This window comes from Rhinatrema bivittatum, chromosome 8 (genome assembly GCF_901001135.1).
Source record: "Rhinatrema bivittatum chromosome 8, aRhiBiv1.1, whole genome shotgun sequence".
In the NCBI taxonomy this organism is placed as follows: Eukaryota; Metazoa; Chordata; class Amphibia; order Gymnophiona; family Rhinatrematidae; genus Rhinatrema; species Rhinatrema bivittatum.
The window spans coordinates 228,685,097-228,708,552 of record NC_042622.1 but is presented as its reverse complement, the minus strand read 5'-3'; the positions used below and the strand labels follow the sequence as shown (position 1 = coordinate 228,708,552).

Below are 23,456 nucleotides of genomic sequence, written 5' to 3'. Positions count from 1 at the left end.
TTTTAATGCTTCCTGATTTAAGTATTGCATCAGACCCACAGGGGAGATGTGTGCGTGGACACTAAGACAACAGACAATACTATCATTCATTTTCAGCGCTGTTTTACTGCATGAGCCCCTCAGTTGCAAACATTCAGGCCGATTCCAAAAACTCTGTGGGAGAGCCGGCGTTCCGTGTTGAGCGCTCGCTCTCCTGGGCCAGCGATTCTCTAATTAAATTAGGGCTCGCACTAATAAGGAGGCTCTAGGGACACTAGTGTGTCCCTAGCGCCTCCGTATTAGCGGATGCGGCGGCTGTCAGCGGGTCCGACAACCAACCCTTAATTTTATTGGCGCCGGTTTTCAAACCCGCTGACAGCCACGGGTTCAGAAAACGGACGCCGGCAAAATTGGGCATTTGTTTTTCAAACCGCGGGCCGAGACAGCTTTTTTTTGGGGGGGTGGGAGGGGGGGGATCTCCGACTTAATGTCGCAGTTTTTTCTGCTTTTCTGTACACTTTCCCGGTGTTGCCCATGATTAACACACATTTTACTTTCAGTATCCTGCGGGGATAACTAATAAGTAGGGATGTGAATCGTTTTTCAACGATTAAAATTATCGTCCGATAATTTTAAAATAATCTTAAATCGTTAAAAAACACGATACAATAGGAATTCTAACGATTTATCGTTAAAAAATAGTTAACCGGGAGTTAGTGCGCACTAACCGGGAGTTAGTGCGCACTAACCGGGAGTTAGGGCGCACTAACCGGGAGTTAGTGCGCACTAACCGGGAGTTAGTGCGCACTAACCGGGAGTTAGTGCGCACTAACCGGGAGTTAGTGCGCACTAACCGGGAGTTAGTGCGCACTAACCGGGAGTTAGTGCGCACTAACCGAAAATGATACAAATTGACACTTTTTAGGTCAGTTAGGAATGAATATGTATTCCTATTGGCTGGCTGCCCTCTTATTTATTGATGTTACCAAGGTTCCCACTGAGGTGATGGGAAATGGAAACGGTTGGTAGCTTGACAAAAAAAGTAATGTGATCAGTCAATGTGACTAGAACTTGTGCCTATCCCTGATACCGAGAGCATTGTGATCTTCCTGCACACAGAGTGCCCTAACCCTGATACCGGGAGTGTTGTGATCTTCCTGCACTGAGCAGGGATACGGCACTGCATGCAGGAAGATCACAACACCCCTGGTATCAGGGATAGGGCACTGCGTGCAGGAAGATCACAACACCCCTGGTATCAGGGATAGGGCACTGGGTGCAGGAAGATCACAACACCCCTGGTATCAGGGTTAGGGCACTGTGTGCAGGAAGATCACAACACCCCTGGTATCAGGGATAGGGCACTGTGTGCAGGAAGATCACAACACCCCTGGTATCAGGGATAGGGCACTGTGTGCAGGAAGATCACAACACCCCTGGTATCAGGGTTAGGGCACTGTGTGCAGGAAGATCACAACACCCCCTGGTATCAGGGTTAGGGCACTGCGTGCAGGAAGATCACAACACTCCCGGTATTAGGGATAGGGCACTGCATGCAGGAAGATCACAACACTCCCGGTATCAGGGATACGGCACTGCATGCAGGAAGATCACAACACTCCCGGTATCAGAGATAGGGCACAAGTTCTAGTCACATTGACTGATCACATTACTTTTTTTGTCAAGCTACCAACTGTTTCCATTTCCCATCCCCCATATATTCTCAGTGGGAACCTTGGTAACATGAATAAATAAGAGGGCAGCCAATAGGAATACATATTCATTCCTAAACTGACCTTAACTGACCTGAAAAGTGTCAAATTGTATAATTTTCTGCTAGCGCGCACTAACTTCCTGCTAGCGCGCACTAATCGGAAAAAACGATTTTTTTTTAACTAAAAAATCGTGCCAAACACGATTTTCTTCTCCTGCCAGACGATTTTGATCGTTAAGACGATCGGGCACACGATTCACACCTTACTAATAAGCTCATCAACATGCATTTGCATGTGATGAGCGCAATTAGTTGGGGGGGTTGGCCACGTGTTTTCCCACGAACTATTACAGTATAAGAGGTAATCATAGCGAGTGTAAAACGCGCGGTCAAATGGAGGCTAAACGGTGCGCTCGGCTGAGCATACCATTCTGTATCGGCCTGATTGAGATTCACCCAACTACAAGCTGGAGAAAGCAAATGTTGCTTACCTGTAACAGGTGTTCTCACAGGACAGCAGGATGTTAGTCCTCACATATGGGTGACATCACAGGATGGAGCCCAATCATGGAACACTTCTGTTAAAGTTTCCAGAACTTTGACTGGCCCCTACTGGGCATGCCCAGCATGGTACTAACCCTGCAGCCAGCAGGGGTCCCCCTTCAGTCTTGTTAAAAAGCTACAGGTAGTGCCGAAAATAAAATAAGAAAACGTTACGAACCCAACACCGCAGGGCGGCGGGTGGGTTTTATGAGGACTAACATCGTGCTGTCCTGTGAGAACACCTGTTACAGGTAAGCAACATTTACTGTCTCACAGGTCAAGCAGGAGGGTAGTCCTCACATATGGGTGAGTACTGAGCTGAGAATGTCAGAGTATGAACCAAATGTACTCAGGCATGCAAGGCACTAGGCCTGGGATGAAATTTGGCCGAGGGCATCCTGAACCCCACCGGGCAAGCAGAAGGTTGTTGGTATGTCACGTTGTAAATAGGTTGCGCGAGACAGACTGGCCAAATATGGAATCTTATCTTCCGGCTTTGTCTAAGCAATAATGGGCTGTAGAGGTATGGAGGGAATTCCAGGTGGCAGCCCTGCAAATGTCAGGAAGCGGCATCGAGCTTAGGTGTGCTACTGAAGTCGCCATGGCCCTCACAGAATGTGCTTTAACTCGGTCTTGAAGTGGAATGCCCACTTGCTGATAGCAAAAGGATATGCAGTCTGCCAACCAGGAGGAGAGAGTCTGTTTACCCACAGGCTGCCCCAATTTGATAGGATGGAAAGAGACAAACAATTGAGTGCTTTTCCTCTGGGCAGCTGTACGGTCTAGGTAGAAAGCTAGAGCCCGTTTGCAGTCAAGGGTATGCAGAGCCTGCTCTCCTGGATTGGAATGGGGCCTGGAAAAAAAGGTAGGTAGTACAATGGATTGATTGAGATGAAACTCCGAAACTACCTTAGGTAAGAATTTAGGGTGAGTGTGGAGTACTGCCCGGTCCTGCAGAAGTTTAGTGTAAGGCAGGTAGGTAACTAGAGCCTGTAATTCCCTAACTCTGCGAGAGGAAGTGATTGCCAAAAGGAAAATCACTTTCCATGTGAGATATCGAAGGTCACAGGATTGAAGAGGCTTGAATGGTGGTTTCATGAGCCGATCCAAAACTAGGTTGAGGTCCCAAGAAGGGGCCGGAGGATGCAGAGGAGGCTTGAGGTGAAGCAAGCCTTTCAAAAAACGCGTTACAAGGGGTTGTACTGATATGGGAACATCCCTGATACCTTTATGGAAGGCGGCTACTGCACTGACATGCATCCTGATGGAGGAAGTTTTTAGACCTGACTGACAAGTGCCAGAGATAGTCCAGAAACTTCTTGATTGGACAGGTAAAGGGGTCAAGGGATTGAGAAGAGCACCAGGATGTGAACCTGGTCCATTTGTAAGAATACGATTTCCTCGTGGAAGGCTTCCGTGAAGCAATCAGGACACAGGAAACTGGTTCAGAAAGGTTAAGTGGCTGAAGGATTAACCTTTCAACATCCATGCCGTCAGGGACAAGGCTTGAAGATTGGGGTGGCGTAGGCCCCCGTCGTTTTGAGTGATTAGAAGCGGGTCCTTTCCCATGGGAATGTGCCTGCGAATGGAGAGATCCTGACGTATTGGAAACCACACTTGGCGCGGCCAGTGGGGTGCTATCAGGATCATGGTTCCCTTGTCCTGACGTAACTTCACGAGAGTCTTCGAGAGAAGTGGAAGTGGAGGGAATGCATATAGGAGACCGGCTGCCCATGATAGGGAGAACGCATCTCTTGGCTGATAGTGTTGGCTGCGAGTGAGAGAGCATCTCTTGGCTGATAGTGTTGGCTGCGAGTGAGAGAGCAGAAGTTGTCTACTTTGCGATTTTGAGGTGACGCAAAGAGGTCTATTTGAGGATAACCCCATTGGTGGAAGATCGAGTTCACTACTGAGGGGTTGAGAGACCACTCGTGCGGTTGAAAGGTGCAACTCAGCTTGTCTGCCAATACATTGTCCACTCCCGGCAAGTAGGTGGCCCTGAGGTACATCGAGTGGGAGAGGGCCTCCGCCCATATCTGCGCACCTTCCTGACACACAAGGTAGGAGCCCGTCCCTCCCTGTTTGTTGATGTACCACATGGCCACCTGGTTGTCCGTCTGGATCAGGATGACTTGATTGGGGAGGCGATCCTGAAATACCCTGAGAGCGTATCTGATTGCTTGCAGCTCCAGGAAATTTATTTGGTGTTTGGCTTCCTCTGGAGACCAAGATCCTTGTATCTGCAGATCGGCCACGTGGGCTCCCCAGCCGAGGTTGGAAGCATCGGTGGTGAGAGTTATTTGAGGGTCTGGAGCCTGGAAGGACAAGCCCTGGAGGAGATTGACCTGATTTCTCCACCAGGCGGAGTGAGTCTGTTACGTGGACAATGGTCGACAGGGGCTGAATGGATTGAGTCCATTGTGACCTTAGAGTCCACTGCATGACTCATGGCCAAGCGGGCCATTGGGATGACCTGAACTGAGGACGCCATATGTCCCAGGAGGATGAGAAAGTGGTGTGCAGTTGTGGAGTGCTGAGACTGCAGCTGGTGTGCAAGAGACACGAGAGTGAGAGCTCGCTGTCGAGGCAGAAAAGCCCTTGCCTGCAAGGTGTCAAAGTCTGCCCCAATGAACGATAAGGTTTGAGATGAGACTAAGTAGGATTTGTCGTAGTTGAGGAGAAATTAGAATGTGTAAAGTAAGGTGTAGGGACGACAGAGCAGCTTGCTGAGTGGGAGCCCTGATTAACCAATCGTCTAGATAGGGGTAGATGTGAACACCTTGAGTCCTGAGGAAGGCTGCAACTATGACGAGGCATTTTGTGAAGACTCTGGTGCAGACGCGAAGCCGAATGGAAGCACTCGGTACTGATAGTGCTTGGGGCCTACTAGAAACCTCAGGTATTTGCGATGAGATGGATTTATCGTGATATGAGTGTATGCGTCCTGGTGGTCTAGAGAGCAGAGCCAGTCTCCTCTTTGTAGAAGAGGAAGAAGAAAGCCCAAGGTTACTATTTTGAACTTCTCTCACTGGAGGTACTTGTTGAGGGCACGTAGATCCAGAATTGGACGAATGCCTCCCGATTTTTTGGGGATTAGAAAGTACCGGGAATAGAACCCTAGGCCATGCTGAGAGTAGGGTACTGGTTCTATTGCCTTGGACTGGAGGAGGAGGGAGACCTCCTGTTCCAGAAGGATGGAGTGATCGTATGTTCTCCACGTCGGTAGAGGTGGGGAGTCCGGTGGAATGGAGAGAAAGTTCAGACGATAACCTTGAGCAATTATCGCTAGGACCCACTGGTCTGAGGTGATTGAGTGCCACCTGTTGTTGAAATGGCACAATCGACCTCCCACTGGTATGTGAGGCAATGGAAGTTGGCTGCTGCTTTCTATGCAGGAGTGAAAAACTGGAAGCAGGGCCTGGCTGAGGAGCTGCTTGTGATTTTTGTTTTCGTGTCTGACGAAACTGGGCTTTTTGAAACGGTCTCGTAGAACGGGTTGGACTTCTTCGGGCGGAAGAATGACTTCTTAGAGTCCTTCCAAAAGGGCTGTTTTGAAGAGTACTCAGAAGGCATCAGAGAGCTGTCTCAGGGTCTCATGATGGTCCTTGAGTTCCGCCACCATCCGTTGAATCTGCTCGCCAAAGAGATAGTCTCCTACACAGGGCAGGTCGGACAATCTGTCCTGAACTTCAGGGCGAAGGTCGGAAGACTTGAGCCAGGCCCATCGTCTTGCGAGACAGCAGCTGCAGATACTCTCGTAGCAGTGTCAAAAATATCATAAGTTGATCTGATCTCATGCTTGCCTACCTCAAAACCCTTGTTTACTAGTGTTTGGAATTGCTCTTGAAATTGCTGAGGCAGGGAGTCTGTTAAGTCTTGTATCTGCTTAAATAAGACCCTATTATATTGGGTCATATAGAGCTGATAAGAGGCAATTCTGGACATGAGCATTGATCCCTGGAAGATACGGCGACCAATGGCACCTAGAAATTTCTGTTCCTTGCCTGGGGGAAAGAAGTGTGAGGTTTTGATCTCCTTGCTCTTTTCTGGGCAGATTCGACCACCACAGATTGGTGATCCAATTGAGGTTTGCGAAAGCCTGGAGCTGACTGAACGAGATAGGTGGTGTCAGCTTTCCTGTGGCCTAGAGCAACAGAGCCAGGATGTTCCCAGTTCTTTTTGAAGAGATCCAGAAGAACCTGGTGGATAGGGATGGAGGTTATTTCCTTGGGAGCATCCAGGAATTGTAACAGCTCCATCATTTGATGCCTGTCATTTTGTTCACTCTGCAATTGGAAGGGAATCAATTCAGACATCTCCTTCACAAAATTTATGAAGGAAAGGTCCTCTGGAGGAGAACGCTTTCTGCTTTCAGTAGGTGAAGGTGGTGAAGGCAAATCATCAGTGTCTGGTGAAGAATCATCAGTCCAGGTATCATAGGGATCAGCACCTGTTCCTCTAGGAACTAGAGGAGGATGGGGCGGTGGGATCCCTGAAGGTCCTGGTCGAGGCTCCGAAGGACTCAAAGGAATAACTGGAGGCACCGATGGCACCTGTGCAGGCATAGAGGGCATCAATGGATGGCTCGGTGGTGCCGATAAACGCGTCGGCACCAGACGTATTGGCATCGTCGGCTGAGGCATCGGCAGAACTCCCGATGGAGGGATGCGGAACGGTGTTTCTCCTCCCGATGACAAAGCAAGCAGGGAGGGCACCGGAGCCATCGGTGACCCGGGGTCCATCGGTGGAAAAGCGGCCATAAGCGCTTCCATCCTCGAGAGCAGCGGTGCCAACGCTGCTGGAATCGGGTCAGTGGTCTGTCCCACAATCGGTACCGGTGTCTGTGCCGGAGGAACCTGGAGTCGATGCATTACCTTGTCGATGGCCTCCTGAACCATCCGGTCCAGTTCTTCTCGGAGACCTGGAGCAAGCAGCCCCAGCTCCGGAACAGAAGAAGGTAGAGGCATAGCCGGAGGGACCACCGTTAAAGGCGGAGTCGCAGCTCCCGATACCCTGTCGGGTGAGGATTGCCTCAGTGACCCAGTCACCGAAAAGGTTTATGCCTTTTCTGGACGGGGCTTCTTCGACGGCGGCTCGGACGATGGCGAGGTCGATGATTTCGCTCCCTCGATGGTCTGAGACTTTCGATGCCGGTGGCGATGTTTATCCCTACAATCCCCTCGGTCCTGAAGGGAAGTAGAGGGTGTCAAAGGCCGAGAAGTCGTCAATGCCGGATGGTCGATGCTGGCGCGAAGTTTACGGTGCCAGTTCTGACGACATCGATGCAATAGACAGCGTCGGGGTTTGAGCACGGAAGAGAAGTTCCATCTTCTCCATTCTAGCCTTGCGACCTTTTGGTGTCATAAGGGCACATTTGGTGCAGGTTAGGACATCGTGCTCACATCCGAGACACATTACACACACTTTGTGAGGGTCTGTGATGAACATGGTGCGATTACAGTCCGGGCACCGGCAGAACCCAGACGCCATGGCAAAATTGAGCCGCAGTACGGTCGACGGCCAGTAGGCCACTAGGGCCAAACTAGACAGTAATTGACGGAAAACAGGTAAAAAACTTGAAGGAGGGACCCTGTGGGGTAAATTAAATTTTAGTAATTCCGTGAGGAAAATTCCTGTCAGGAATCTCTGCAGAGCTCCTTAACCGCGTGGCTACTGCTGCACAAAAAAAGAAAACTGAAGGGGGACCCCTGCTGGCTGCAGGGTTAGTGCCATGCTGGGCATGCCCAGTAGGGGACAGTCAAAGTTCTGGAAACTTTGACAGAAGTGTTCCGTGATTGGGATCCATCCTATGATGTCACCCATATGTGAGGACTACCATCCTGCTTCTCCTGTGAGAACTGCTTTACACAGATCAGCAAGGCAAAAATGTAATTATGCGATACTTGACATATGCATTAGAATTACTGTTTCAAAAGCTCAGTTTTAAGTAAAAAGTTACAATAAAAAAAAATAAAATGTGAAATGCAAACTTACTTTCTTTAGATGGTACTACAGCCCAATAACTGAAATGATTATGTCAATTACCAATCAACATAGCAATGCATCAGGATATGGGAGTAGCTAAACTGCTAGCATGTTATCATACATGTAAGCTTAAAACAGTCAACACAGCAAAAAGTGTGCAGTCCAAAAATGTAAATCAGTCCTTTCCAAAAAAAAAACAAAACACTGTATAAAATTACAGTTTGCAAATCAATCACAAGTGCTTTATTTAGAGCTTTCTATACAAATCACAACTTTTAAAAGGGGTTAAGCCCCTCACAGTCCGGTGTTTCGCCTGAAGGCTGCATCAGGAGGGACATGAAAGAAACAAGCTTCAGCCCCCATATTTTCAAGAAATTCATGAAGCCTTTTGGAGAAAACAGTTCTACATTTTTGGACTGCACACTTTTTGCTGCGTTGGTTTTCATTTGCACATGTGGCTAGTTTTGTACTCCACTGACATTTTTTTGGAACTTAAAATTTAGTAATTGGACACTCAAAGCCTAAACGAATTAAACAAGTTTTGAAATTACATTGTAAAAGGATGAAGACCACAAAAGGATCAGTGGCAATGTATGATCCTTGCTATATTTATTATTTTAGCTCCATTCCCAAAGACTGCATCTCAGCTACTTTTAAAACACATGTGCTTCTCTCCCAGCCCTTTCTACCCAGCATCCCATCTCCTTTGGGTAATCACATCCACCTACAAACAGCTCATTTATTGGTATTTAAATTTCTCAAGGCAACTATGAGTTATAGTCCAAGAGCTGTTCAACCATTTCAGATCCAAGCCTGAGGTAAGTAAATGTGAGAGATACTCTCCACTTTAGACCCAATTTTTTTTTTTTAAAAGATGATTGCATTATGAATGTGAAAGATGTGCAAATAGTCAGTAGCCAAGGATCAAGCCTTGACAACTGGTGCTACTGCTCACAAGTTTCAAACTTGTGCTCATTCAAGGGGAATGGAACAACTCCCCTATGAGGAAAGACTAAAGAGGTTAGGACTTTTCAGCTTGGAGAAGAGACGACTGAGGGGGGATATGATGGAGGTGTTTAAAATCATGAGAGGTCTAGAACGGGTAGATGTGAATCGGTTATTTACTCTTTCGGATAGTAGAAGGACTAGGGGACACTCCATGAAGTTAGCATGGGGCACATTTAAAACTAATCGGAGAAAGTTCTTTTTTACTCAACGCACAATAAAACTCTGGAATTTGTTGCCAGAGAATGTGGTTCGTGCAGTTAGTATAGCTGTGTTTAAAAAAGGATTGGATAAGTTCTTGGAGGAGAAGTCCATTACCTGCTATTAAGTTCACTTAGAGAATAGCCACTGCCATTAGCAATGGTTACATGGAATAGACTTAGTTTTTGGGTACTTGCCAGGTTCTTATGGCCTGGATTGGCCACTGTTGGAAACAGGATGCTGGGCTTGATGGACCCTTGGTCTGACCCAGTATGGCATTTTCTTATGTTCTTATGTTCTGCACACAAAGGGCCGGATTTTAAAAGGGGTACGCACATAACCCTTTTAAAACCCCCCTACGCGCGCCGAGCCTATTTTGCATAGGCTCGGCAGCGCACGCAAGTCCCGAGGCTTCGCAAGGGAGCGTGTCGGGTGGGCAGCGTGAATTTCGGGGCCTTCCGGGGGGCGTGGCGCCAGGCTGGAGGCATGGTCGAGGCCTCCGGACCAGCCCCTGGGTCGGGTGATGGCGCACCAGCAGCCCGCTGGCATGCTCAGAGTTACGCCTGCCAGAGGCAGGCGTAACTTTAGCAACAAAGATAGGGGGAAGGTTTAGATAGGGCCGGAGGGGGTGGGTTAGGTAGGGGAAGGGAGGGAAGGGAACGGGCAGCACACGCAGGGCTCGGCGCGCGCACAAGTTGCACAAATGTGCACCCCCATGCGCGCGCCGACCCCGGATTTTATAAGCTACGCGCGTATCTTATAAAATCCGGCGTACTTTTGTTCGCGCCTGCTGCACGCACGTAGATTTATAAAATCTACCCCAAAGAGAAGGACTCTCCCTCTACTTTTGCTATCATCCCCTTGTGATCTGAGGGAAGGGGCCTCACAGACAGCCATGGGCTATAGGAGTTTCAGAGGGCACTTTTTAAAATGTATGTGACACTGCAAGCAAATTTTCAACAGAAACTCCATGTGAAGTTTCCCTTTGCGAATTTCAGGACTAGCAGTGGCGCTGACAATTTATACCTTCAAAAACTAAGTAATAAAATCCATGCCGTAAAGCACATATGGGAATTTCAAAATTAAATCCTCGTGTGTTCCTTGCCAGTCCCATCATGCATTCCTTGCCAGTCTCACCGTCATGTGCTTTCACCCACAGAAGGGGGGAGAGTAATTTTCATCTGATGATTTCAACCAGTTAACTGCTTAGTTACCCGAGTAAAATCTTTTGAAAAATTGCCCTCCCAAATACAGAGCAATTGAAAAACACACTATCTTACCTTTCGAATCTGATTGGTTGTCAACATGATCACATCTGTCCCTTCATGAAAACACTGAGAGGCAGCCAGATAACCTATTCGCTATATTATTCAAAACACAAAGGGGAAACTAAATAATTACACCATTTAACACAGATCTCATTCCTGCTTTCAGTCTCCAGGCATACAACTACACACCTGCGCAATAAACTAACAGTCATTGGAGAAATTACTTACCTGATAATTTCGTTTTCCTTAGTGTAGACAGAAGGACTCAGGACCAATGGGTATAGTGTGCTCCTGATAGCAGTTGGAGATGGAGTCAGATTTCAATCTGTCACCACCAGTACATATACCCGTGCAGGAAGCTCTGTTCTTCAGTATTCTCCTCGCAAAGCGATTGTGGGGGGGGGGGGGGGGGGGGGTCTGGATCATTTGATTAACTAGGTTAACTTTGTTTAACTTGAATAACTTGAGAAACGTGATCAACTTGAACTGGTTGACATGGACTATAGCTGGAGACCGCCAGTGCCCTCAACCGAGAAACGCCGACACCCAGTAACTATGGGTGTCCTAGCTGAAGGGAAGCATGGCTTACCCATGCTTGTCTTGCTCTCGGGAATTGTCACCAGAGTTTTTCGTATATTGCGGCAGCCGTGGGCGAGAAACTGAGTCCATCTGTCTACACTAAGTAAAACGAAATTATCAGGCAAGTAATTTCTCCATTTCCTAGCGTGTAGCAGATGGACTCAGAATCAATGGAATGTACAAAAGCTACAACCAAACCGGGTGGGAGGCTGCCCGTGGCCCACTTAGTACTGCCCTTGCGAATGCTGTGCCCTCCCGAGCTTGAACAGCCAGGCGGTAGAACCTGGAGGAGGTGTGAATGAAGGACCATGTCGCCGCCTGACAGATCTCGGTGGGTGACAGCATCTTGGTTTCCGCCCAGGACACTGCCTGGGATCTAGTGGAATAGGCCTTGACTTGTAGCGGTGGAGGCTTGCCTGCCTCTACGTAGGCCACCTTGATTACTACTTTGATCCAGCGGGCTATGGTTGCCCGCGAGGCCGTTTCCCTTTGTTTCTTCCCGCTGTGAAGGACGAATAGGTGGTCCGTCTTTTGTACGGATTCTGACCTTTCCAGGTATCGGACTAGGAATCTGCAGTCGTTAAGGTGGCGAAGACAGCGAGATTCTTCAGAGCCCTTATGCTCGTCTGGAGATGGCAGCGAGATGGTTTGGTTTAGATGGAAGTGAGAAACTACCTTTGGAAGGAAAGAGGAGACAGTGCATAGCTGTATTGATCCCGGTGTGAATCTGAGAAAAGGTTCCCGACAGGATAGTACTGGAAGTTCGGAGATGCGACGGGCCGAACATATTGCCACTAGAAATGCAGTCTTCAAGGTTAGGAGTCGTAGGGACAGACCGCGGATAGGTCTGAAGGAGGCTCCCGCTAGGAAGTCTGGTACTAGATTGAGGTTCCATAGGGGTACCGGCCACTTTAAGGGTGGTCGGATCTGCTTTACACCTCTCAGGAAGCAGGAGACGTCCAGATGAGATGCTAGGCTAATGCCTTCCACCTTGGTTCCGAAGCAAGCCAAGGCGGCCACCTGAACCTTGATGGAGTTGAGGGACAATCCTTTCTATAAGCCGTCCTGCAGGAATTCCAGGATCATGGGAATTTTGGCTGTCCAAAGGATGTCGTGATCTTTGCACCAGGCTTAGAATATTCTCCATATTCGTATGTAGGTTAGCGATGTGGAGAACTTGCATACTCTGAGCAAGGTGTCAATCACCGCCCTCTAGTATCCGCTCTTCTTCAGGCGTGGCCTCTCAATGGCCAGACCGTAAGAGAATCGAGTTGGGTCTTCGTGGAGGATTGGGCCTTGCTGGAGCAGATCGCTTTGTGGGAGTAGGGGGAGAGGGCTCCCCATCAAGAGCCTTCGCATGTCTGCATACCACGGCCTTCTTGGCCAGTCCGGGGCCACTGGAAGTACCAGCCCCCTGTGGTGTTCTATCTTGCGGATGAGCCCGCCCAGTAGTGGCCACGGAGGGTGGGGGGGAGGCGTAGAGCAGGTCTTCCTGTGGCCAGGTCTGGACGAGGGCATCAATCCCTTGGGATCGTGGTTCTTGTCTGTGACTGAAGAAGTTGGGGACTCGGGCGTTGGACCGGGTTGCCAGGAGATCCATGGCTGGGTTTCCCCAGCGGCTTACTATCAACTGGAAGGCTGTGGATGACAGCATCCATTCCCCTGGGTCTAGACTCTCTCTGCTGAAGTAGTCTGCAGTGACGTTGTCTTTTCGCTTGATGTGGGCGGCTGAGATCCCTTGTAGGTTTGCTTCCGCCCACGCCATTAGGGGATCTATTTCCAGGGACACACGTTGGCTTCTGGTTCCTCCCTGGCGGTTGATGTAGGCAACTGTTTTGGCATTGTCAGACATGACTGACAGATTTACCCTGGAGTCTGTGACTGAACTATAGGCAGGCTAGTCTGACTGCCCGGGCTTCCAGTCTGTTGATGTTCCACCCCGACTCTTCCTTGTCCCATTGCTCCTGGGCCGCCAGTTCCTGGCAGTGGGCTCCCCACCCAGTAGGCTCGCATCTGTGGTGAACAAGATCCAGGTCGGTGGGGATAGCGTTACTCCCTTGCTTAGATGGTCTTCTTGTAGCCACCATTGGAGCTGGTTCCACACTTCCTCCGGGAGCTGGAGGCGAACAGAGTATCCTGGGACATCGGGTTCCATCGTGACAGTAGGGAGCCCTGTAGCATGTGAGCTCTTGCCCATGGGACCACTTCCAGGGTGGATGTCATGAGGCCGAGGACTTGGAGGTAGTCCCATACTTTGGGGCAGACCTCCGAGTAGGTTTCGCAAATGGTTCATCAGTTTTCTTCTCCTTGTAGGGGGAAGAATGACCTTGACTTGTTTGGTATCGAACCGGACTCACAGGTGTTCTAGAGATTGGGAGGGCTGCAGACAGCTCTTGTTTCTGTTGACGACCCACCCGAGGTTCTCCAGTAGAGTCTTGACTCTGGTGGTCGCCTGATGACTTTCCTCTGGAGATTTTGCCCTGATCAGCCAATCATCCAGAATTTGGATGTATGAGGATTCCTTCTTTCCTTAGTGTCACCGCCACTACCACCATGATTTTGGGGAACATCCAGGGGGGCTATGGCTAGCCCGAAGGGTAGCACCCGAAACTGGTAGTGGTGGCCCAGGATCTTGAAGCGTAGGAAGCGCTGATGCTCGTGATGGACTGGGATGTGCAGGTAGGCTTCTGACAGGTCCAGAGATGTAAGGAACTCTCCCAGCTGTATCGTCCTTATGACCGAGCGCAGTGTTTCCATGCGGAAGTGTGGTACCCTCAGGTAGTGGTTGACCAACTTGAGGTCCAGTATGGGCCGGAATGTTCCCTCTTTCTTGGGGGACGATAAAATAGATGGAATAGTGCCCAGTATTTTGTTGTTGCATGGGCACCGGCTTTATGGCCTTTAGGGCGAGTAATTTGGCCAGTGTGGTTTCCACTGCCATCCTCTTGGAGGGTGTGTGGCAAGGAGATTTCACTAACTTGTCCGGAGGGATGTTGTGGAAGTCCAGATAGTATCCCTCTCGAATGATGGTTAAGGCCCACTTGTCTGCTGTTATCTCGACTCATCTTTGGTAGAATAGGGCAATCCTGCCCCCATGGCTTCTTCCTGTGGATGGGTTGGCTGATTCTCATTGTGGGGTGCGGTTGGGGCCTGGGCCAGAGCCGGCTCCCCTCTTGTTGTGTTTGTTCCGAAAGGCCTGGCCCCTGCCTGCGGGGCAAGGCACTTGATATGTACTCTTGTAGGGTCTAAAACGCTGTGATCCTCTACCCTTAGGTAACCGGGGAGAGGGGCATTGGCTTCTTTTGTTCTTGTCCTCCGGTAGCGAGGTACTGGAGATTTGCCCTATTTGTCTGCTAACTTCTTCAGCTCGCTTCCGAACAGGAGAGTTCCTTTAAAGGGCATTCTCGTGAGTTTCATCTTGAAAGTTGCGTCGGCTGACCAGCTTCGGAGCCAGAGTTGCCTTCTGACTGCCACTATGGATGAGACGCCCCTGGCTGAGGTGCGTACCAGGTCTGAGGTCACGTCTGTGAGGAAGGATATTACTGGTTCAAGTGCTTCAACGGGCGTGGTAGCGTTTCTGGTCATTTATACGCAGGCGCGTGTCACCACAGCACAGCAGGCCGCAATCTGCAGCGACATGGCTGATACGTTGAATGACTGTTTAAGGATGGATTCCTGACATCTGTCCTGGCACCCTCGAGTGCCGCCCCTCCCTCGACTGGAATGGTAGTGTGCTTTGTGACCACGCAGACCATGGCGTCCACTTTGGGGAACACCAGGAGATCTTTGGCTGAGGGTTCCAGTAGATATATATATAGATATATATATATATATATATATATCCAGGGCCTGCTCCCCTTTGAAACTGGCCTCCGGAGCATCCCATTCCAAGTCTATCAGCTGTTGTACGGCTTGCAGCAAAGGGAAATGGCAGGAAGCCTGAAGGAGCCCTTCTAGGAGAGGGTTCGTCTTTGGTTCCCCTGTGGCATTTGTGCCTGGGATGGCGAACTCCTTCAAGCTGACAGACACGAGATCTGGTAGCTCGTCTTTGGAGAAGAAACACATCATGGTTCGGTAAGGTTCCGTTCCTGGAGGTATTTCCCCTTCCTCCAGGGAGTCTTGATCCTCATCAGAGGTGTCCGTGTCCCCTTTGGTGAGGCTTTTGGCCGGGGGGTAGGGGGGGCAGGCACGTCTCTGGGAGGTCTAGAGGGCCCTCTCTGGTGGAGGATGTGTCTGTGTCATCGGTGGTGATTCCATGTGGACAAAGGTGTGTAGACCCTTAGAAAATTCTACCCAGGAGAAGGATCCTGGGTCTAGATTGAAAACCGCTGCGTTCCCCAGGGACCCCGTTTTGAGGGAGGGTCGTGCTGGGGATAGAGAGGTCCAGGGTACTATCGATGGATCCGGATTCCTGTACTGGCTGGGGAGGGCCTTGTCCAGGTTCTCCCAGGGCCTCCTCGCACTGTAGACAGCGCCGTGGTCTCCTCGTGCTGCACAGCTCATATGTGGCAGGCTGGGCAGAGGGCTTGTGCCTTGGTTTTCTTGGCCGGTGGTGCCATGGTTTTGTGCGCGAAGGTAGTTGAAACCCCGGTCTGTGCGTTTAATGTGCACGCCGGGAGGCTTAGCTATGCACTCCGGGTGCGCCCAAGATGTGCATGTAGGCAGAGATGCGCGCGCTGCTGTGCGCACAGCCTTAACTTGTGCGCCCGGCACAGTTGTGCACACAGCTGTGCGTACAGCACCTATGTGCATGCCGCTGTGCACACAAGTAATTTGTTGCCCGGCTCGTCTCTGCGCACACGGTTCAGTTAGGCGGACAGAGCAGCGATCAAGGGGAAATGGCATCGGCGACCACCCCGCAGGGTCTCCACGTGGGAGGGCTCTCGTATCCAATCAGGTCTAGCTCGGACTGGGCTGATCAACCCGATGGTACAGACGCCGGCTGGCGATCTGTGCAGCTATCCAAGCCTCGGAGACCGGAGACTTAGAAAAAATCTTGTTCCGGGTGGTCTCCGGCTGCGGGGGGGGGGGGGGGGGGAGGGAGGGAAAAGATTTTATTCTGCTCGGTATTGCACCCACTGCCTCTCAGCCGCTCCCGTTGCTAGGGGCTAAGTCTTCGCCGGGAACCGGCTACCGGACCGAAGCCTACCTCTGAGGGATCTCAGAAATCACCTCAGGAATTCTCAACTGGGGGAGGGACCCTTACGCATCATCGTAGGAGAGCGGGGCTCGTCTGCAGCGATAAGATTTGTTTGGAATTTTCTCTCTTCTTTGGTTTGAATACTCTAATGCTGTGCAAGCGTGTATAGGGTCCCGAACTGCTATGGGGATGGAAAATACTGAAGAGCAGAGCTTCCTGCACGGGTATATGTACTGGTGGTGACGTCAGATTGAAATCTGACTCCATCTCCAACTGATATCAGGAGCACATTATATCCATTGGTCCTGAGTCCATCTGCTACACACTAGGAAAAGAAACATAGAATTGACAGCAGAAAAGGACCAATGGTCCATCCAGTCTGCCCAGCAAGCTTCCCATGGTAGCATCTGCCACAGCATGCAGGTTACCCCCCCTGTATCAGCCAGTGCTGCTTGACATGCTTTGCTTATGAACCTGGCTGTAGAAGCAGTCCTATGTTTTTTCCTTAATGCCTGTGCATCAGTACCCCAGATAGCAAAAAAGTAGTCATGACTCGTGTTGGTTGTCTCTGAATCCAAATTCCTCTATCCCTCCACCCCCCCCCCCCCCCTCCTTCGAAGCAGAGAGCAATGTTGCAGATATATCAAAAGCATCAAGATTCCTTGTTAAAGGGTAGTAATCCCATGCCTTCTCTTAAAAGTAGTAACTGCTGCTCTGTGCTTGTTACCCCCATGCTTATCAGTTCCCCAGACCACAAAAGTTGGGGCCTTCATTGGTTACTGTCTGAATCCAATTCCCCTTTTCCCGTGCCACTGAAGCAGAGAGTAATGTTGGAGTTGCACCAAAGTATCAAGACTTGTCAATTAAGGGTAGTAACTGCAGCACCAGCAAGTTACCCCCATGCACGCTTTCTTCGTTTCTTTAGGACTTGGGCTGTAGAAGCAGTCCTGGCTTTTTCCCTTATATCCGTGTATCAGTATCCCAGACCAATGAAGTCAGTGCCCTCTGTTGTCATCTGAATTCAATTCCTCTTTTCCCCTGCCATCTAAGCAGGGAGCAATGTTGCAGTTGCATTTAAAGCATCAAAGCATAATTGTTAAGGGTAGTAATCTCCATGCTTTCTGCCAAGGGTAGTAACTGCCATACTAGCAAGTTTCTCCCCTGAATGCTTATCTCATTACTGTCCTCTAGCCTTTAGAGTTCCACATTGTTTACCCCATACCTCTTTGAATTCTTTGACTGTTTTCCCCTTCACCACCTCCTCCGGAATGAGGCATTCTAGGCCTCCACCACCTTCTCCGTGAAGAAATACTTTCTGACATTGGTTCTGAGTCACCACCCCCCGGAGTTTCATTTTGTGACCCCTAATTCTAATGTTTTCTTTCCAACAGAAAAGTTTGAAGGCCATACATCATTGAAACCTTTTATGTACCTGAAGGTCTGTATTGTATCTCCCCCCTGCACCTCCTCTTCCAGGGTATACATATTCAGATCCTTCAGCCTCTTCTCATATGTTTTCCTATACAGAACCCACACCATTTTCGTCGCCCTTCTCTGGCCCACCTCCATCCTCTCTATATCCTTTTTGAGATAAAGGCTCCAGAACTGAACACAATAATCCAGGTGAGGCCTCACCAAGGACCTGTACAAGGGCATTATCACTTTTTCTAACTGGTTATTCCTCTCTCTATGCAGCCCAGCATTCTTCTGGCTTTAGCTATTGCCTTGTCATATTGCTTCACCATCTTCAGATCCTCAGACATTTTCACCTCAAGATCTCTCTCGGTCCGTGCACATAAGTCTTTCACCCCCCATCACATACAGCTCTTTTGGATTACTGCATCCCAGATACATGACTCTGCACTTCTTGGCATTCAATCCCAGCTGCCAAATCTTCAACAACTATCTTGAAACGCCAATTTAAGACAAGATGAGAAGTTTCTCTATTCCTGCCTGGGTGGGAGGGTAAAACATGACAAGTTTGGAGCTAGACCCTAGGGATGCATCTCATTGAGCTGGTAAAAGTATTTTGACTAATCTGCTGAAACCATGATATTCACAAAGGGCATTTATCTTTATTACAGGCCTTGTGTTTATAGCATGATTTAAAAAAATTTCCAAACTGCCTTCCCAGTCAAGAATGACCATACAAAGCAGTGTAAAGCAGAATAAAATCTCCCAACCAACAGATAGAACATATAAGAATTAGATAGTATTAAGAGACATTATCAGGATAGCACAACACACTTAAAGCATAGCAGAAGGAATTTAACATACAAACTCAGAACTTACCTTAAATGTAAACTTTGATGCACTCATTACTTCAATAATATTGAATGCAGCCCAGCTGATATCATAGCCTAGCATCTGTAACTGTTACAAGAGGAAAACAGAACAATTAATGTCATGGGATCTAAAATCTTGTTCCTCTGCATTTTCCCACAAATTTCTAGTAAATACATTTTTAGGGCTGATGTAATAAAGGTATGCTGAGCTGTTCATACAGTTTTACCTGCGAAAGTGCACAAATTTGTTTATATGCAGACTTTACCCTTGATACAGCAAAAGAAAGTTTGCTTATTGTAAATGGTGTTTTCTGTAGATAGCAGGATGAATTAGTCATGCTGTCTGGATAATGTCATCAGACGGCATTCATACAGACTCTCTCTCTCCAAAACGTTAAAGCTTTGCTCTGCTGCACCTTCATGATACTTCCCGCGTGAAGCGTGTCATCTGTCTCAATCACTAGTAAAGCAAGACGGCAGCGCCATGGTCTGGAAGAATTAGAAAGGCATGTCCAGGGAGGAAGGAGTGTATGCATGGCTAATTCATCCTGCCATCTACGGAAAACACAGTTTATGGTAAGCAAACTTTTTTTCCTGGAGATGCCTCAGCTGTTTCGAACTCGATGCTCGCGCCTGGTCAGTATGTCAATGCGAGGTCTTCGATGATGCCAACACGCACCTGTGCCCAAATCATGCTTGTGGTGCCCTGCGGGTCTTGGCTTGGGTTTGCTAGGTACCAAAGTGACCTTTTGACCCACTGTAGAGTCTCTCTCTCAATTTTATCTGTGGCTCCAAAGATGACCTCCTGTGGACATCGTGGGCAGAAAGCTTAGGGCCCAAATAAGAATGCGCTGAGCGCCTCAAAGAGGGCACCAAACTTCCCAATGACAAAGTTTCATTCTTGTCCCGGAGCAGGGCTATTTTCACTGCCCTCTGCGCCCGTGGAGACATGCAGCTGCAGTCTTGACCCGACGCCTGGTCATGATCTGGGCCTAGGCAGAGATAGCAGTAATTGTGGTTGTCATTGACTGACATTATGTGTCTGCACTGACAATACTTGAAGCCAGGCTTCTTTGACATGGCTGGCTAGCACTGAAAAGTGCTTTTTTGGGGAATTGCTGGCATGAAAAAAAAGAGGAAAGTGAACTTCCAAGATTGAGGAGAAGCGATGGAGAGAGAAAAACGTCCATGCATGACAGAGGAGATTGATGATGTACTTCGCAGCAGAGCAAAGCTCTAACTTTTTGGAGAGCTAGAGTCTGCATGAGCGCCGGAAGATGTCACCCAGACTGCATGGCTAATTCAGCCTGCTCAATGGAAAACGTTCTACATGCAAAAGGTGTATTTAACCCAGTTTCTAGAGGACTCGACTGCCGAAGTTATTGAGAGGTCTGCCCTGCTTGTTTCTTTTATAATGGAACAAGATTTAAATGAGACAATGAAGAGGTATTTTTAAAATATCTCTTCTACCTTTTCATGGTCAAATTATTCGAATATTTCCGGATTTTGCCAGGATGACAAGTTAGAAGGCGAGATTACCTTTCCATGAGAGCCCAAGTGATTGCTTTGGGTTACTCATTTATCCTGAGGTATCCATGCAAATGCGTGTTACGGAGTCAAAATGATTGCTATTTTTTTTTTTTCCTGAGCAATTAAAATCCTTTTTAAATTCCAGGAGTATGATAATAACAATTCCTCCTGGGCAATAATGTTCCCGATATGATCTAATAAAAATGATGTATCTACCGTTCACATTAGGCTATTTCTTTGAAATAATTTGTTTTCTGTATTCTCCCCAGGATACTGGTCCTTGTAATTCTTGTTTCCTTTTGAAATAATGATGTATCAGATATTTTATTTTATTATATTTTATATGAAATGTTTGTTATAATGATATATTTTTCTTGTAACATCATTCTGTTTACAGGAGTGAGAGTTGTCTTGCTTATGTTGAAATTAATACAAAAAATTTAAAAATATAGGTGTATACAAACTTGTAAAAAAACTATGCAAAAATTAGCACTCATCCATTTAAATTCCATATTCATAAAGGCATTAGCTATTACTACCTGATATAGAGAGGTACATAATTTTATATATGGTTTAACGATGGAAATTTAACTCCTAATCAGAAGTTACTCAAGCTAATGTTGGTCTATAAGGCTAAACCCAGAGTTTGAGATGTAGGGATCCTGTATTTGGAATATGTGCAGAAAGGAGAAATTAGTTCTTACCCGATAATTTCCTTTCCTTGAATCCAGCCAGCCAGGCAGACTAGTACAGACACATGGGTTATGCTTCCCAACCAACAAATGGAGGCAAAGGCTAACAGGTTTGTCGTCATCACCCCTTATAGGTGCCCATGCTCATCTCAGCCTGCCAGTATTCTATGTAACAACCTAAGATAAACATTTTTAATACACTAAACTTTCCTTCAACCTCCATGCAAAAACCAGAGACTTCCAAGGGAGAAACAAAGAAACGGAACAGACAAACTTCATCTAGGAATACAAAGTATTGCCTAAACATTCAATGTGCTGACCAGCATACACAAAAAAGTATTCTGAAAATGAATCAGGAGAATACTACACTTGACAGAATAGGAAGAGTGCTGAATTGGTCTGGCTGGATCAAGAAATGGATATCAGGTAAAAACTAATTTCCTTCTCTTTTCATCCAGCCAGACCAGTCCAGACATGGCATGTATCCTCTATTAGATGGGCCATTGCCAAGCCCACTCAAGATTTTGAATCAAAAGGAAACCTCTTCCCTGGCTTGAAGGTTGAGACAACAGTGCTTTGAATAGTATGCAAGGAAGACAGATCACCACTCTGGAAATCTCCAATGGTAACATCAAGCGAGGTTCTGCCCAGGAAGCCACCTGCGCCCTGGTACAGTATGCCTTCAATTTCTTGGTAAGTGGCAAACCCTTGGACATGTAAGCCTCCCCTATCACTTCCTTACTCCAAGAGTTATCAACACACCTTCAAAGCTGTTCTGCCCCTTCTAGAATCACTAAACCAAAAGAAATGATATTCCATGGTTATAAAACTATTTGCTACTTTTAAATTACAGCAGAACTCTCAACCTCTAAATGACAAGGGGGAAAGCCGTCAGTCACTCAACAGTGCATGGTTCGGAGGAATGTATCCTTGAAGGACACTAATGAAACAGGAGCGTTAGGGCATCCCAACAGAGAGGTTCCAATAAAAGCAAAAGTAGCCCATGTGCCTATAAGTAAAGAATCACCTGAGCTAAAGAATTATAAATTATCCATACCAACTGAAAAAGCAAGTTTGCTTACCCTAAACGGTGTTTCCATAGATAGCAGGATGAATTAGCCATGCTGTCTGGGAGCGTCGACGCAACCGGGAAGTAGGCGGAGTTTCTCTCAAGTAGTGACAGAGTTTTAACTCTGTGCGTCTGCGCGGTCGTCTTCCCACACGATTCCGTTTTTCTCCTCAGTCTCTTTGTAACCAAGCAAGGTGTATGGCAAAAAAGGTGTTGAGTAGTCGTGGGCTGTCTAGGGAGGTGGGAGGGATCGCATGGCTAACTCATCCTGCTAACTACGGAAACACCGTTTACGGTAAGCAAACTTGCTTCTTCCCGTCGATAGCAGGGCTGGATTAGTCATGCTGTCTGGGAGTCCCAAGCTCCCAGGTTGTGTCTATACAGGGTGTATTTTAAGTTCAGGACGACAACCCATAAGTTGAGTAGACAGTCCTAAGTTTTAGTAAGGTTTGACAAGACTGCTGTAACCTAATGTAGCGTCTGTAGAAGCTTGTTTGTCAATGCAGTAGTGTGACGTGAAAGTATGAAGAGAAGACCAAGTTGCTGCTTTGCAAATATCTAGTAGTGGAACCTTTCGTAAATGGGCAACTGATGTTGCTGTGGCGCATATTTGGTGCGCTCTTGGCTTGCTGCTAAGTTTGGTAGAGCTCTTGTTATAACAGAATTCTATGCATTGGCTCAACCAGTTCGCTATGGTTCTTTTAGAAACAGGCTGAGCTGGGTTGTTTGGATTGAAGGAAAGGAATAACAGATGGCCTAGATTGAGAATGTGTTCTCCGCTTGTAATAAGCCAAAGTTCTTTTACAGTCCAATGAGTGTAGGAGTTTCTCTCGGTCATTATGATGAGGCTTTGGTTTGAAGACTGGTAGTGTAATTGTTTGATTAATATGAAACGCCGTAACCACTTTTGGAAGGAAAGTGAGATGAGGCAGGAGAGTGACTGTTGTGGTAAAATTCTAAGTAAGGAGAATAGTGAACCAAGGCTTGAAGTTCACTTACTCTCCATGCTGATGTAATTGCCACAAGGAATACAGTCTTCCAGGTTAGGTACTTTATGTGGCATGAATCTAAAGGTTCAAAGGGAGAAGCCATGAGCTGCTCTAGTACAAAGTTTAGGTCCCATAGTACAGGAGGTTTTGTTACTGGCGGCCTCAACTGTAGCATGCCCCACATGAATCTTGAGATTAAAGGATGATTAGAAATGGGAAGACCATTATGATAGTGGTGAAACGCTGCAATGGCGCTAATATGCACTCAAACTGAAGTGTATGCTAGACCGGATAGGTAGAGCGTATGGAGGTATTAAAGTAGCTGGGTCGCTGTAGATGAGAAAGGATCTAATTGTTATGGCTTGCACTATTCTGCGTAACGATGCCATTTTCCTGCATAGTTACATCTATTTGAGGGCTTTCTTGACGCAATCAGTATGTCCTCTAGATGTGAAAGGAGGACCAAATGGTTTAATA

General features: G+C 47.8%; 1 protein-coding gene across 2 annotated transcripts in view; it reads right to left on the bottom strand.

The window, feature by feature from the left end:
- Window positions 1-23,456, bottom strand: part of AP3D1 (adaptor related protein complex 3 subunit delta 1) — a 358,560-nt gene that overhangs the window by 250,367 nt on the left and 84,737 nt on the right. For both annotated transcript variants that reach the window (XR_003858342.1, XM_029613909.1), the window contains exons 3-4: window positions 18,707-18,787; window positions 10,708-10,788 (exon numbers count right to left, since the gene is read on the bottom strand). Coding sequence is in view for 1 of the 2 variants with exons in the window: in XM_029613909.1 (XP_029469769.1) it covers window positions 10,708-10,788; window positions 18,707-18,787 (162 nt within the window). In the remaining variant the exon portion in view is untranslated. The remainder of the gene's footprint in view (window positions 1-10,707; window positions 10,789-18,706; window positions 18,788-23,456) is intronic.